We start from the raw sequence: 16,999 nt of genomic DNA on the forward strand, positions 1-16,999 counted from the left end.
ACAATTTTTGCTGTTTTACTATGAGCTAATTTGATTATAAGACCTACCATAACCCTCAAAGAGTTGACACTCATGTTATCTTGTCAAGAAAGGCTCTCTCACAGAAAATCCTAACTGTGACAACTCTGTCTGGTCTATTAAATGTGCTCACTCCGGCTACCTATCAAGCCAGCGCCGTAGCTACTCAGTACCTGAACATTTTCATCAGATGAGTGAAAACTGAAAACAATAATTTTTGAAAACACGCTAGATAGTCTAAAGGAATGACTCAATTTGGGAACAGGAAGTTTTGGCTTTGTGGATTTATTAAATTCAGCAAGATTTAAATGCCTTTAGATTTTTATCAGGAAAAATCTGCACTTGGGAACATTAGACTGTTCAATCCTTCATGCAAGTCTTCCTTTCAAATAGATGCATAAATATGCTCCGAATCCACAATGGGAACACACACTCCTGAGGAAGACACTTGGTGCAATGGTTAGCCACAGCTCAGGACGCTGGCATCCCATGTCAGAGTGCCTGCTCTGAGTGCCGGCCTGCTTCCAAACCAGCTTCCTGCTAACATACACCCGGGAAGGCAGCAGATGATGACTTAAAAGTACATGAGTTCCCGGGGGGGTGCTGTGGCGCAGCAGGTTAATGCCCAGGCCTTAAGTGCCGGCATCCCATATGGGCGCTGGTTTGAGTCCTGGCTGCTCCACTTCTGATCCAGCTCTCTGCTATGGCCTGGGAAAGCAGTAGAAGATGGCCCAGGTGCTTGGGCCTCTGCTCCCATATGGGAGACCCAGAAGAGGCTCCTGGCTCCTGGCTTTGGATTGGCGCAAGTCTGGCCGTTATGGCCAATTGGGGAGTGAATCATTGGATGCAAGACCCCCCCCCCCCCCCTTCTCCTCTGACTTTCAAATAAAAACAAAATAGTACATGGGTCCCTAGTACCCAGATGGATAACCTCCTAGATTGAGCTCCTGACTCCTGACTCTGGCCTGGTCGAAACTTGGTTGTTGTAGGCACTTGGGGAGTGAGCTAATGGAGCTGCTAGTGAGCTAGTCTCTATCTCTTTCTTTCTTTCTTTAAAATAAAATGAAAATTCAACATTTTTTAAAAAGAAAATTTATAATCTCCTAAATACTCATTTATTTCAAAACAGAGAACACCTAATTTCATTATGATGTTTGCCACAAAAATCCTGACAAAGAATCTAGTAGTCAAATCTAATTGTCAAAATCTTATAGACAAAAAGTAAATTATTTGGAGCTGGTGTTGTGGCACAGCAGGTAAAGCCTCCTCCTGTGATGCTGGCATCCCATATTGGTGTCAGTTTGTGTCCTGGCTTCTCCACTTCTAATCCAGCTCCCTGCTAACAGCCTGGGAAAAGCAGCAAAAGATGGCCCAAGTGCTCAGGCCCCTGCCACCCACGAGGGAGACCTGAATAAAGCTCCTGGCTTTGGCCTGGCCCGGAGCTGGCTGTTGTGGCCATCTCGGGAGTGAACCAGCAGATGTGGAAGATCTCTGTCTTTCTCATTAACTCTTTCAAAATAAATATGCAACTCTTAAAAAAAAAAAAAGAGTAAAAGTAAACTATTCTAGGGGTAAGCATTTGGCCTAAAGAACTATTGTCCCTTTTCAGAGTGCCTGGGTTCAAGCCTCAGCTCCGCTCCTGATTCTAACTTCCTGCTGCTATGCCCCCTTGGCAGCAGCAGGCGACGGCTCCAGGAGCTGGGTACCTGACACCCATGTGGGAGAGGTCCCAGTTCTTGGTTTCTGCTTGACCCAGCTCTGGCTACTGCGGTATTTTGCAGATGGGCTGGTGGATGGGAGGGAGCTCCCTTTCTCGGTCTCTCTAAAGCAACTTCTTCAAACGGACACAAGAATATGGGCAGTGAATGGTAAAGGGAAACACTCAGAGCAAGGCTCAAGAAAAAGAGATGCGAGACAATTTCTCTTTAGCACTTACCCTCTCAAACTCAAGGTTTTTGGAATTCAATTGTTGGGTCGTAACATCTTTGCCTGAATCTAACTTAATGCAAAGCTCTCTCAGAGACGACAAATCACTCAACGCTGCTGCTTTCTCGTTTTCCCGAAGTCTCAGTTCTTCTTCTAATCTAGACATGGCCTTTGCCATGGATGAGATTTGGGATTCATATGCATGATGTGCATTTATGTGCTGAAGGAAGAAACATCACAAAGTTAGACGCAAACCAATCATTTTAGGGCTTGAATCTGTACAGTCACAACCTTAGAATATATATGAATTTTTGCATTTTCAAAAATACCTCAGGAAGTTGCTTATTTACAGCTGGCTTATTTAATGCTTAACAAAAAGAACTGTGTGTAATTATTAATCATGGCAACTAAGTACCTCATGTATACAACTGCAAGGTGCAGAGGTGATAATTACTGTGTCAGGGTGCTGTGAGGAGATTTTTTGAAGTTACATTTAATTTTTCCTTTCTAAGTTTCCTGCAGGGAGCAGGCACTTGGCCTAGCAGTTAAGACACTGACCAGGATGCCTGTGTCTTGTGTCAGGAGCCTGGACTGGATTCCCAGCTCGAGGTCCTGATTCCAGCTTCCTGCTAGTGGAAGGCAGGAAGAAGGGATAGGAGGCAGCGTGGCAGCTCAAGCAACTGGGCTCCTGCCATCCACACGGGGGACCTAGTCTGGTTTCTAGCTCCTGGCTTTGGGCTCCCAATCTCTGCTGCTGTGGGCCTGAACCCTGGGAACTCTTTTGTGTCTCTGTTTCTCAGCTCCTGGCTCTCAACTAAACAAATAAATTAATATATTTTAAAAATTCTGTTATCTTGCCATTTCAACAAAAAGTAACATATATGTTTTATTGCTCTCCAACCAGCTGTCTTTAAATTCACAATTTCAAAAATGAGGTTTAGTTTAAAATTAAATATCTGAAGTAATATATAAATTTAATAATAAAATCTGTATGATAATAATAACCTTAAGTTAGCAAGGAGCTGGACGAGAAGTGGCGCAGCCAGGACTCAAAAACCAGTGCATATATGGGATGCTAGCTTTGCATGCCCCACTAGCACCAGTTTCAATATCCAAAAGTTGGAAACAAACCAAAAAGATGAATGGACTAGGGCCAGTGATGTGGTGCAGTGGATTTAAGCAGCCACATGTGACACTCGCATCCCATACGGGAGGTGGTTCAAGGTCTGGCTGCTCCACTTCCAGTCTGGCTCCCTGTTAATGTGCCCGGAAGGTAGCAGAAGATGGCCCAACTACTGGGGCTCCTACCACTCATGTGGAAGATCCAAACTGAGTTCCAGGCTCCTAGCTCAGCCCTGACTGCCATTTGGAGAATGAACCATAAGATGAAGATCTCTGTATCTCCCCATCTTTTCCCCTCTCTGTAACTCTGCCTTTCAAATAAAGAACTCAATCTTTTTTAAAAAATTAATGGATAAACAAAATGTGGCATACACATACAATATAATATCATTCAGCCTTGAAAAAGGAATGGAATTCTGACACATGCTACAACATGAATGAACCTTGAAGTGAACCTTAAGATTCAGTGAAATAAGCCAGTTACACAGGTCAAATACTGTGTGATTCCAATCATACAAGGGACCCACAGAGTGGTCAAACTCATAGAGCCCAGAAGTGGAATGGTCGTTGCCAGGGGTCAGGGTGGGGACAACAAAGAACTGTTGCTTCCTAAGTACACTTTTAGTGGGGGAAGCTACACAGTACTGAAGACAGATAATGACAGTTGCACAACACTGTGAATGTACTTCATGCCTGAAAACTGTACACATTAAAATGGCACATTTGATGCTACGCATATTTTACTACAGTACAAAAAGTAATGGGGCTCCTAAGCTAATTGTTAGAATCAATGACAAAAAATTACTACTGTATTTACCAATGCCTACAACCTCCCTGCAGTGAAAGATCTCTGAACGTCTTCCATCTTACCAAATAATGTCTTTACAGTACAAGTGAATGGATTACCTCCTGGATTTCTTTTTCTAGAAGTTCCACTCTTTCTCGAAGGTGTCTCCTCTCTGTGTCAATAGAAAGAAGCTCCAGCCGGACTGAACTGCTCACCCCCTCAGCCTGGTGGGCTTTGACTTCCCAGTCTTCAGCACGGTTGTGAAGCATCTGGAATTTGTCTAACAAATCTTGATTTTCCTTTTCCTGGTTCAAACATAAATTGCTCGTAAGTTAGAAAGTTGCTGGAACACCACATCATGCACACACCCACTGACACTCTACTTTCTATTAGAAAACAGCAGGTGTGTGCACAGGTGCGATACTAATATCCCTGGGGAAATCCAAAAAATTACTTAGCAGTGGAGAAGGGATAGACAAACATGAAAATGTTCTTAAGAATGGGTCATAAATCTAGCCTAACAATGTTTTTACCTTAGAAGCCATTAAGGTCTCCCATCGTGATACTTCAGTTATATAACTATGAACTCGATTTTTCATTTCTTCTTTTTCTTGTACTGATGCTTCTAATTCCAGTGAGATTTCCTATAAACCAGAAATTAAAGACAAATCTAAAACGACCACAGCACCAACTGAGTTGTTTCTATTCAAACAGCCTCTTTAGAATTAGAGACTGAGAGTATAGTTGTCTTCTTAGAACTGTACCTATGAAATACATGAAATCTGTTCTCTTTGCAGTAATAAAAATTTATAAACTCTTTGAAATTATCTGAAGGATATTATAAACTTTGATCTAAAAAAATAAAGTAGGAAGAAAGGGAAACTGTTCCTACATGTTACCTTTACATAATTTTCCTGGCTGATATTGACTTTTTAAAAAAAAATTTTTTTTTTTTTTTAATTTGAGAGACAGAGATAGAAGGAAAGGTAGACAGAGAGAGAGAGAGAGAGAGAAAGAGAGAGAGAGGTCTTCCATCTGCTGGTTCACTCTCCAGATGGCAACAACAACTGGAGCTGCACTGATCCAAAGCCAGGAGCCAGGAGCTTCTTCCAGGTTTCCCGCATGGGTACAGTGGCCCAAGGACTTGGGCCATCCTCTACTGCCTTCCTAGGCCAAAGCCGAAAGCTGGATCGGAAGCAGAGCATCCGAGACTTGAACTGGAGCCCATATGGGATGCCAGCACTGCAGGCAGTGGCTTTACCCGCTATGCCACAGCGCCGGCCTCAACATCATACTCCTTATACTCCTTAAATAATTATTTATGTGGCCTAAATATTAAACCATTAAGTTTGAGAAAAAACCATTCAGAATTTGAATATTTAGCAAACAATGACTAGGTACTATAATACTGTTGAAGTCCACACATTGATTTCACACCTGGTTTTCTCTTGCCATTGTAGCCAGATCATCTTGTAATCTTCTGTTCTCCTTAAAAGCCATGTCTCTAGATCTTCCAACTTCATCGAGTTCCTTGTGAGCCGCATCCAGCTGGCGCCGGAGGCTGCTCACCTCCCGGTCTCGATTACTCAGGGTTTCCTTTAGCTGGCTGTTGAATGAGTCAAGTGGAAACAATAAAGAAAGGTTTTTGGAAAGCTGTGGTTCATTAACAGAAAATTGTTTTAATCTGCTTTGAGTATACTAAGAATACAAGAAATCAGATCCACTGCACTGATACTGATTAGCTAGGTAAAGCAGATATTTTAAGCTCTATCAATCTTACATGAATGCAGTCATAAAATAAATGTATTATTCCAAAAACTTAAAAATCATAGGAAACTTCCAAGTGTAAGAATAAACCACATAGGGGCCAGCACCATGGCACAGAGGGTTAAGCTACCACCAGCGATCCTGGCATTCCATATGGGTGTTTGAGTCCCAGCTGCTCCACTTCTGATCCAGCTCCCTGCTACTGCACCTGGGGAAAGCAGCAGAGCATGGCCCAGTGCACCCACATGGGAGGCCTGGAAGGAGTTCCAGGCTCGCCTGGCATAGACCTGGCCTTTGCAGCCATTTCTGGAGTGAACCAGAGGATGGAAGATCCCGATTCTCCTCTCCCCCTTTCTCTCTGTCTCTATCTCTCCCTCTCTCTCTCAAATTCTGAGGCCTTTCAAATCTTTTTTTTTTTTTTTTTTTCCAGAGAAAGAGTGAACAAGCCAAATATTGGCAAATACTTCATAAATGTTTACCTCTCCACTGACATTTCTCCTAGCGACCTACAGTCTTTCTGGACAGACACAGAGCAGACACAAGAAATAAACTATTCTAACAGGGTTCATGACAGGGTTGGATGGAGCACAACTCAAGACTGGCTGCTAACGTCATCCGAGCTTTAACCATTAGGGTCTGAACAGGGTAATTACATACAAACGAAGAGCAGGCAGGCAGGCAGGCAGGCAGGCAGGCAGGCAAGAGAGCTAGTAAGGCCTGAGTGTCAGATGTGGGGGAAGGAGGAAGGAGAAAGGTAAAGAGGGGAACTTATTTCAAGCAAGAGACTTGAGAAAATGATGCTGCCATTGGCAATGACGGAAAACTTGAGAAAACAATTCTCTCATTGCTGGATCTAAATAAATAAAGCCATAGTCACTGAAAATTTTAAAAAAACTGAGACTCCATCTCACTACTTACTTACTTCATAGATTTATCAAACTCTGAGACAGTTATCTTCATCTGAGCAATAGTTTTTTCCTATAGAAATTATAAAGATATATGAGATTCTAAACCATCCATATAAAAATGTCATCAAGTTTATGAATTTTGTCACATTTATACGGTTCAAACATACAATTCAATTATACAAATCAGGCATAGAAAGCAAGCTCCAGGTAAACATGTTTCCACATGCCAAGTACTTCACATATAGGCATGTTTCCATGTTTCCACTCACCCTAAAAACTAGCATGATTTCCTTAAGTTTAATAAAATCTGACAAAATCACATTCTGGAAATAGAGAAAAATCACATTTTGCAGGTTCAAAGAATTGGGATAAAATGAGATTTACTGGAGGATGTGGCTCTGTGTCTTGGGAACTTGAGCATGGATGATAAGCACTGCCCAGATGAAACAGAACCAAGTAACCTTTCCTGTCAGGTGCTGGAAAGTCATACGGAACAGTCACCTACTTTACTAGCGAGGTTTTCTTGCAAGTTTGCAATCTTTTCTGTCTTCTCGTCTACAGTCTCCTGAAGAAAGTCCTTTTCTTTATCAATGACACCAATGGTCTTTTTCATTACATGGACCTCCTCATCCTGTGAAGTCATCTTAAGGTTTAATTTATCTGTAAACGAAAACAAACATTTGTCAGACAAAATAAATCCGGATGAGCAGAAATGGAATTTAACAGCACTTACCTATTTGCTCCTCCAGTATTTTAATTTGTGCTTGGGCTGAATCAAGTTCACCTCTTTTCACGGAGAGTCGGTGCTGATAGTCATCAAGTGACCGCTCTAGCTGCTCATTTACTATCCTAAAGAATCAGTGGACAAAAACAAATGGTATTCTTTATCTCTCACAGAAATAATTCTTTTAAATGAGAGGACTTAAAAAGTATATTGGTTTCTTATTTTTAAAGTTTCGTTTCTTTTTTATTTTAAAGCTCTTCCAGTATAATCAATGGCATTATATTACATATTATAATTTCTTGCTCTCCACCATTCTTCTCCAAAATGGTTCCATTTTCCTAAAAATAATATGGTATAAAAATCAAATTAATTGTGTACTCTCTTCTAGGGGCTTCTTGGTAGTTTTACACTCTTCTCGGTTTCCTAATGGCAACCTCCTTTCCCTCAAATACTATTTCCAACAGCAGAGGCCAAGGAAAGTCCTGTTCTTTCAGGATGGCCCGGTGCATGGAAGGACTGTCTGTAAAGCCTGGCCATCCTGACCTGTGAGCCTCCCGTCTGCGTCTCACTCTGACTTCCTGGGTGAGTGGTCAACGAGAAGCCACAGTAAGCAGGGAAAGCATGCACTGGCTGGAGTGCAGCAGGGATTTAACAGGGAAGTCTCTTTGCGAAGCACAAGAAACCTGGCTGCACAGTGGCCGAGGGGTGGGCTATACACACTTCTCAGAGGAATCTGTTAGCAACCAGTAAGGTGGTTTTGGGAAGCACTGTGCCTGGAGGCTGCAACAGCATCCATCAGCTCTCCGGGAGTGGATTCCTGTCTTCAGAATGCTTTTAGCCCTGACCTAGGAGTTCTTAACCCAACCTTCCTGGAAAGATGAGGCTGTCAAGAGAGAGAGAGAGAGAGAGAGAGAGAGAGAGAGAGAGAGAGAGGCAGGCACAACTAAACCATGTCAGAAAGACAGCATAATCATTACAGCAATTTTCCTCTACAATATTATGTGAGGTGCAGGTGACTGCACTCGACACGTAAGTGGCTCCTCAAAGCTAGAGCTGCTACTCTGTGAGCTGTAACAGACTGCTATTGTATAGACATTAGCTCACTTATGCCCAGAACAGGCCATAATCAGGAACCATTACCCCAATTTGACAGAAACAAGTAATGTGACCAAGATCACAAAGTTAGCAAAGGTAAAGAAAACAGGCAAATGTATAAAGGGAACCAATATCTCTGATGTGGAAGAGAAAATGTCGGGAAGCTACACGGAACCCTAAGATGGAATGGCTCTGAGCCCTGACACTGGGGGCTGGCCCTGCTTGACATTCTAGTAGAAATGAGAAGACCTCTTGACACCTAACTTCCTAAGCAGGGTGACTGCCTAATAAAAGTGGGGCTGATAAAGGGAAGCAGGATAACACCTTGATTGACATGATACTTCAGAAAGTTCATGGAAAATGGAATTAAAAGTTAAATTTATTTTAATGCTGATTTTTTTTTGAAATTTGCTATAATTTGAATATGATTTGGCTCCTAATGCAGAAATTTAATCCACAAAGTCATAAGTTAAAAGTATTTGGAGGGTGGAGACAGAGGTGAGCCTCGGGAGGTCCTTAGGTCATGGGGCATGCCCTGGGAAGGTCATTCTTGTCAGAGGGTTGATCAGACAAGCCCGAGTCACACCCAGTCGAGCTGTCCGCTTCCTGGCTCCCCATGTAATGCTTCCACGTGCCCTACAGCGTCACCAGATGGCTGAGCCAACGGGGCCCACCCAATGTGCGACTATGAACCTCCAAAACTCGGGGCCAAAACAAATCTCCTGTACAAGAGGCTTCTCACAGGCATTTTTTATAGTGACGAACAGTTGACAAATATAAAATTTATGCATAGTTTTTTTCATAATATGCTTTTTCCATGCGTTTTCTGAAGACCTCTCAAACATACAAAAGAATCTCTTGGGTGAGTCCTAAAAATCGCTTTGCCTTTTTATAATCTACGGGAAGGGGACATTGGATCAGACCCTGGAAGTAACTCTGGTGACTCAAGGACTGCTACTAAGATAAATGCCAACCCACCGAAAGAAGTAAGCTTCAAGGCTCATGGGGCAGAAGAGCTGAGTGCCTGCTCTGCTACTTATGAATCATGGTGTTTGGAAAAGAAATTTTGAGAACTAAGTAGTTAGAAAAAAAAAGGGGGGGGGGCCGTTTTCTTAGCTTCAGAGTTGCTCTACCCATAGCAAAGAAATGACGGCTTCCCCCAGAGAACGAAGTAGTGAAGTGAAACGAGGGTCTGTGCTCTTCACTTAGACACTGTGCTTGGGAGCTTTAACTCTGACCCAACTTGCTCAGCTGCGCATTACCTCACACGGAGCGACGCATGCTCTCATTTTAGTGGACAAAAGTAATTATTTCCCTTCATGGTAGGAGCATATTTTATATAAAGATAGCATTTTAAAGGTCCTTTATTCATAAGAAGTATCTAAGTTCTAAGGCAGTGCTGACGTTCCATTTAAGAGAGGTAGGGCTGGAATTTTAGGGGGTTACTGGAAAAAAGAAACTGATGTGGCATGCCTGTCTTTAAATTTCTAAGAGAGTCTATGGTTATGGCTCACCACCAATGGGAAGAGAAGAAATTAGGATTTCTTTTTCTATTTTAAATTTAGGTTTCTGCAAGGCGATGACGACTTATTGTAACTGGCAGCCCTAGTTCCCTTGGTCTTTTCTATCCCAGCGCCATGAATACCTTAGTTACTCTGTCAGTGCTCTGGCTCCTCTTCCTGTCTTAGTCAAAGAACAAATATTAGGAATTTTAGGAATGCCTCCAAGATAGTCTTTAGGTGTCCTGGCTAATCAGAAATGGTTCTAAATTGCCTTGCCAAATAAGTATGTCTCAAGGGAGACAAGTTGCAATTGGTTTTCTGAATACACGTAAACAGATCCTAGGAGTGCAACTGCTACCTGTTGGCATAAGCACAACTCCAACTGGAGTTCATGGCTCATTTCCAGGAGAAACTGCTATAGCATTCATTAGACTCTGAGTAAGCATATAACTGTCTGGTTTTGAATAACATGCACAGAAAAGACTAAGCTAAGTTGATAACAGTCTGACAGAATTTTGTGCCACAGGAATCTCATTTTAGATTTATATTTAGAGCATCAGGGCTAAGCAAGTGTGAGGGTTAAGGATGTTTACCATGGGGGGCTGAGAACAGTTAGTCGTCTAACTAGGCTGAAAACAATCTATCTTCAGTAGGGGTCACCAAAGTGTGGTCCACTGACTAATTATTTAAGAACAGAGAGCTAGGAGCCGGCACCATGGCACAGTGGGCTCAGCCTCCGCTGGTGGCGCTGACATCCCCACTTCCAATCCAGCTCTCTGCTGGTGGTCTCGGAAAGCAGAGGAAGATGGCACAAATGCTTGGGCCCCTGCACCCACCAAAGCTCCTGGCTTCTGGCCTAGGATGGCCCAACTTCAACTATTGCAGCTCTATGGGGAGTGAACCAGAGGATGGAAGACTTTTCTCTCTCTCTGTAACTCTCTCAGATAAGTAAATAAATCTTTAAAAAAGAGAGAGCTAGAATGTTTTATACATGCTTGCCATAATACTAACCTCATGCTTAAATGTCTGAAAAACATTTTGACAAATTATTTTGTGCCATATGAACTTGTGTGTCATTCAAATTTCAGTGTCCATAAAAAATGATGCATTAGAACACAAGCACATTCTTTCATTTATGCGTCAGCTCCAGCTACAACGGCAGAGTTAAGCAGGTGTGACAGCAACTGTATGGCCTGCATGTTGACTCTCTTTACATAAAAGGGTTGCTGACCCTGGCTCCAGAGACTGGGGGCACACCCTCGGGGCTAACAGACCATCTCTTCTGGGACAGAGAAGCTCCCTCACAGCTGGGGGCGGGGGGGAGCTGATGAGGGGCATACAATGCCAGGTGTCATTAAGTGCTACAATTCAAGGAAGACAACAGCCAAGATTCTGGATCACTTCCTCTGAAGCTACACCAGAAGACTGGACAAAGATCTTCTGGGTGGACAATCAGAGGCTGTGCTTGCCAGAGAAAACTGGTGTGGTGGTGCATGGAAGTATGGGAAATCGCCTGGTGCAGGAAGGGAAACAGAAGACAAGGCCTCGCCTGCCTGGGAAGCTGCCTCTCAGAGATTTCCTGTCTCAGAAACGAGAATCTGATGTGACTAAAGGGGTAGCAAGAGTTCTATCAACCATGTGCAAGCAGCAGAAGGTTTGGATCGTGTGGCTTTGCTCCCAGAGAGCGTGGTCATGGCTTGTACTGGGTTTTCCTCTGGATGGCTGTAACGACATTCTGCCTGGGCTGACTGTAGTGCAGACATGACTGACACACCTTCTTGGAGAGAACACTATGAGAGGGGAGAGAACGCTCACGAGAGACAAGGTCGCGGGGACAAAGACAACTCCGAAGAGGCTGCAGTCTGGGTGACGAGAGGGTGCTGCAAGCTCTGCCTGAGAGGCCGGAGAAGCCCTCCTGGGAGGAAAGGAAGGCGGCGTGGGGCTACAGATGAAGGAAGAGCAAGCGGGATTCAACGACAGGCCCGTCAGCTGGACACACGGGGAGAAGCGCAGGGCGGAGCAGAGGAGGGAAGCATGAGAGGACACGTGCTCTCTGCTACAGGGCATCTGTGGTGCTTGCTGAAGGCCACTGCCCCGACTGCAGTCAGAGCAGCAGGAGGGCAAAACGGGAGCAGCCCCGGCCGAGCCCCTGACACAGCGCAGCCCCGGCCGAGCCCCTGACACAGCTCAGCCCCGGCCCCTGACACAGCCAGCGCAGCCCCGGCCACGCCCCTGACACAGCTCAGCCCCGGCCGAGCCCCTGACACAGCGCAGGCCCGGCCCCTGACACAGCGCAGCCCCGGCCCCTGACACAGCGCAGCCCCGGCCATGCCCCTGACACAGCGCAGCCCCGGCCATGCCCCTGACACAGCGCAGCCCCAGCCACGCCCCTGACACAGCACTCCTGTCCCAACCAGACACACCCAGTTCTTGGTCTTACTTTAGTTGCTTGATCATCTGGGAATGCTTCTTCCTTTTCCTAATTATTCACATGATTCTCACTTCTGCTCTATTTATCTGACTATAGATTTTTTTTTTTTTTTTTTTTTGACAGGCAGAGTGGACAGTGAGAGAGAGACAGACAGAGAGAAAGGTCTTCCTTTGCCGTTGGTTCACCCTCCAATGGCTGCCGCGGCCGGCGCACCGCGCTGATCCAATGGCAGGAGCCAGGTACTTCTCCTGGTCTCCCATGGGGTGCAGGGCCCAAGCACTTGGCCATCCTCCACTGCACTCCCTGGCCACAGCAGAGAGCTGGCCTGGAAGAGGGGCAACCGGGACAGAATCCGGTGTCCTGACCGGGACTAGAACCCGGTGTGCCGGCGCCGCAAGGCGGAGGATTAGCCTAGTGAGCCGCGGCACTGGCTATAGATGCTTTTGTGGTATTTGTATATTTGTGTATTCCATCTGCATCTTTTTCCCCTCAACATTTCCTTTAGTCCTTCTGAGCTCTAGGTGAAGTCCTTGACTTTGCTTCTGATTTCACCAACTCAGTTTTCTGCAGTAGCCAATCTACCGTTTGCTGATCCTCCAGTTTTGTTACCCATTTAAAAAAAATGTTACTGCTTCATGACTGACTGTCATAGGCCCAATGTCTTGTTGACATCTGACAACCTTTTCCTGATTTTTATTGCCAATTTAATTTAGAGAGAGCTATTTCTTGTGACTTTTCAGAATAATGCCCTGCTTATCTTTTTAATTATGCAAGAGCCCAGTCCAGAAAACACTGTCGGCTTTCTGCTTCCTTGAGTCTTTTGTTTTAAATTGCTACCCAAGACCTCCACATGAGCACTCTGCCTTATTGTCTCTCTCTTTATCTCCGTGTAAGTGATCCAAGCCTTTTGATTTTATGTAAGAATGTTCCTTAAATCTAGCCTCTGTTCAACAAATTCGCTGTCATTCTTTCAGTCTAGACCCTTGGTCTAAATTATTTGCCATCAGCCTCTCCATCTTCAAATCCAAGTTTCAGGTCCCCCCAGAGCTTGCATCCTAAGAGGCATGCTACCTGGACAGCCCTTGGCCGAAACTGTCTATTCCTGGGTAGACGCTTGGTGCAGCAGGTTAAATCGCACCTTGGACACCCACACCCCATGCGGGAGTGCCTGGTTTGAGTCTCAGCTGCTTCACTTCCAATCCATACCTGTGGATGATGACTCAAGTGCTTGAGTCCCTGCTGCCTACCAGAGACCCAGACTTGAGTTCTAGCTTCTGGTTGCAGCCTGGCCCAGCCCTGACTGCTGTGGGAATTTGGGAAGTGAACTAGCAGATGGAAGATCTCTCTCCTGGAAGATCTCTCTCCTTCTGTCTGTCTTTCCCTATCACTGCCTTTCAAATCAAATGAAAATATTTTTTTTTTTAATTTCTACGGTAGAAAAATTAAAAATAGGAGCTGGGGCCAGCATCACAGAGCAGTGTGTAAAGCCACAGCCCATGATGCTTCCCCAAACGCCAGTTCTTGCCCTGGCCGCTCCACGCTCATGGCCTGGGACAGCAGTGGAAGATGGCCCAAGTGCTAGGGTCCCTGCACCCATATGGGAGACCCAGATGAAGCTCCTGGCTCCTGGATTCAACCTGGCCCAGCCCTGGCCATTGCAGCCATCTGGGAAGTGACTCAGCAGATAGAAGATCTCTCTCTGTCTAACTCTTTCAAATAAATAAACGAATATGATTTTCAACAACCCTATGCTATGGAGTACAAATGAGCTGAAGTGTCCACTAATGGGAATTTAAAAGGACATAGGTTCAAAATCCTGCTTGCAATCCTATAATCTGTGAACGTTTTAAAAACAGAGATGTGAAACCTACCCTATTTACTCAGCCACTCAGGGCCTCGGCGGTCAGCCCCCGCGGCAGTACTGTGCAAAGCCCTCATCTGGCCGCAAGGCCACCGTGGGAAAGTACACTCGAAGGGCCAGTCTAAAAACGCCACACCCTGAACTGCACAGAACCACAAAAACCTTCCCAAAGGAGGAATCGCAAGTTTCAGTAAACTTACCTAAGTGAGTTCATCTCTGACTTCTGATGAGATGAGTCACCGGCCACATGGCAAAGCTTTTGGGCTTGGAGTTTTGATTTGTTCTCTAATGAGTCTATTTTTTCTTTCATTAGTAACACTTCAGATTTTAATTCATATTTTTCATCTTCAAGCTAAAATTTAGATTAAAAAAAATTAATAGGTACGTATTTTTATTTTGCCAAGTAGGCACTTGTAATAATATTTCTAGAAGAAATATATTATCTTTAAGTCCTGCATGTCATTTTCTCTTTTCCTATCAGTGAAGTAAAAGAAGAGAGAAAAAAGTAAAAACTGAAAAGAACATCTCTGCTATACCAACAAAACAAGAAGGGAAGCTACCAACAGAGAAACTTCTGAAAATCACAGCAGAAAATCCTGTAACCCAAACACAAAATGGGCAAGACTGAAGGCGGAAACTAACTGAAGGAGGAAACTAAAGTTTCCCTGAAGGGCATAAAATATAACTTGACCTAATGTAAAAAACACCTATGTTTCTGGGTAGGAACACAATATTCTAAACATATTAAAATTTCCTCGATTTTAATTTCAATGAAATGGCAACACAAACTCCAATGGGGGTGCCTTAAATTTTATTCCAAAATTCATTTAGGAGAAAAGAGAAGTTAAAAAACAGGAAAAAATCTGGGGGAAGAAGAATGCAGATGGATTGCCTTGGGAGATACCAAAACACAAACCCGAAAGCTACCCCACCAGCAACAGCATCGTTTCACACTGAAGGAGGCAAGCAATCACGTGGAATCACGGGTGCTTTCGCAGCGTCCACTCACACCTCCTCCATGTTCCACCCAACCCCACTGTGGCAGCCCCGACTTTCCAGATGGTGCTCATGTCCCTGAGGAGGCAGAGCTGACCCCAGCTGAGAACCGCTGACCCACAGCAACCACACAAGCAGGCCACTGTGAAGATGCTCAATGCACAGATACCAAGTAGAGGGACAGGGTCGCGGCAGGCACAAGGACACTGTTCAAAATCAGTACTGATGCTCCTCAATAAACCCACTGTAAGCTGAAGAGCTCGTGAGTCAAGGCCACATGTAACACACCTCCCTACAGAACACCCTCGGCTTAGCAACCAGGACACTGCAGAGGGCCCACTGTTTCCCTTGGTGATCCCAGGGCTGACCGGCAGCCGCTGTTGCCCTACCTGAGCCATGAGAGGATGCCATGGCATAAGGTTAGCTTGAGGAAAGCCCAAATTTCAAAGTCATGGTCCTATTGTTTCTGCATCATCATAAGGTTGAAAATCTAGTTGAACTTTCTTGAGTTGAGGTTCTATATATACACTGGGATTCTCAGACTCCAGGTACCTCCTACCTCTTTCTAAAAAAAGTTTTCTTAGAAACAAAAAAAATAACCAAAAATAAAATAAAAACCCACAAACATACAATTAAAAAACTAAAATCCATAAAGGATTAGGCAACAAAGTCGTAATTTCCCAGAAAGTAAACAAAAGCCAAAATGATGATAAGAACTTATGGAATCTCTTCAGGAAGTCTAAAACCATCAGTAAAAAAGTTCTAGAGACACAGAATACTGGCGGAGAGGGGAAGATATTACTCAAGAAATTGAAAACAAGACAATGATCAAATCCTCAAACTTTTGCAAAACAATAATGTCTGAGAACTAGGAAACAGGACAGCACCTGACATCCGACAAACATTTAAAGACAATGTGGATAACATTCGAAATTTTTAGTGAAAAATAGCAGTAGCACAAAGGACCAAACCAAGACAGAAGAAATCATGGGACTGGACACAGGGCGGGAGGGAAAGCTGCAAGCCCACAGTGGCAGGAAGACGGAAAGTCGAGGCAGGGCGTCTCCCTGTCTCCACTCCTCCCACCTCGGGAAGTCACCAGGGGTGCTCAGGTCGGTACAGGCAGAGCCCGCAGCACCTGTGCGCTGGTCAGGAACAGGGCGGTGAAGGGAGCTGTTTCTGTGCATGAAAAGCCTTCCAGAACGCTGTGGGTGCATCTATACCAACAAGCGTTCATGTATGGTAACTACAAACAAAGTGAACACCTGGTTTCCGTCACCCCAGCTTAACAAAACACTGCACGAGTCCCTGGCTCTGCTGCGGAACAGCCCCGCCTCACACTGCCCTCCCTCTGCCCGCAGGAGCCACCTTCCTTGCGTTTCTTTCGCGTTCCCTATTTGTACAAATCCCCAAGCAACACGATGACTAGTTGTGCAGGAGTCTGATTTTACGTGAGTGGAATCACACTGCTGGTTTCTTCAGCACCTTGCTCTTCTGGGGCCACCTGCATGCACAGGAGTCATGAGCCATGTTGCTGTCAGCGGCGCCTACTCACTGTATCATTCCACTGCGTGAATTACCATCACTCATCTACTTTGCATGCAACTGACATCTCACTGATCTTGTTTTCTGGCCGGGAGTAAATATTTATGTTTGTGGGCCCTGAGGACTGTCACCTTACTGCACTGCAGCACCAAAGCACCACAGAAAACCCATCAACAAATAAGCACTTACAAAACGGACAGGAGGCTGCATTTGGCCCGGGGCCACATGTGGGGAGCAGCCTGGACTGAGTTACTGGAATTAGGACTTATTCTATGCATCTGCTCTCCCACAATATGGCGCTGGGAGAGAAGTAAACA

The 16,999-nt window shown here is 44.7% G+C and overlaps 1 protein-coding gene across 10 annotated transcripts in view; it reads right to left on the reverse strand.

The window, feature by feature from the left end:
- CEP135 (centrosomal protein 135) overlaps positions 1-16,999 on the reverse strand; it is an 80,389-nt gene that overhangs the window by 11,264 nt on the left and 52,126 nt on the right. For 6 of the 10 annotated variants that reach the window (XM_089302769.1, XM_089302770.1, XM_051820255.3 and 3 more), the window contains 8 exons: positions 14,342-14,493; positions 7,262-7,377; positions 7,034-7,188; positions 6,543-6,598; positions 5,291-5,459; positions 4,387-4,497; positions 3,973-4,158; positions 1,955-2,164 (listed from right to left, as the gene is read on the reverse strand). In XM_089302769.1, the coding sequence (XP_089158895.1) occupies positions 1,955-2,164; positions 3,973-4,158; positions 4,387-4,497; positions 5,291-5,459; positions 6,543-6,598; positions 7,034-7,188; positions 7,262-7,377; positions 14,342-14,493 (1,155 nt within the window). Of the gene's footprint in view, positions 1-1,954; positions 2,165-3,972; positions 4,159-4,379; positions 4,498-5,290; positions 5,460-6,538; positions 6,599-7,033; positions 7,189-7,261; positions 7,378-7,448; positions 7,591-14,341; positions 14,494-16,999 lie in introns of those variants that run through there. The other 4 variants (XR_016212188.1, XR_016212189.1, XM_089302772.1 and 1 more) reach the window with 4 other exon arrangements.

The sequence above is a fragment of the Oryctolagus cuniculus genome, chromosome 8, assembly GCF_051225735.1.
Source record: "Oryctolagus cuniculus isolate XC-2025 breed Fujian yellow rabbit chromosome 8, ASM5122573v1, whole genome shotgun sequence".
Classification (NCBI taxonomy): Eukaryota; Metazoa; Chordata; class Mammalia; order Lagomorpha; family Leporidae; genus Oryctolagus; species Oryctolagus cuniculus.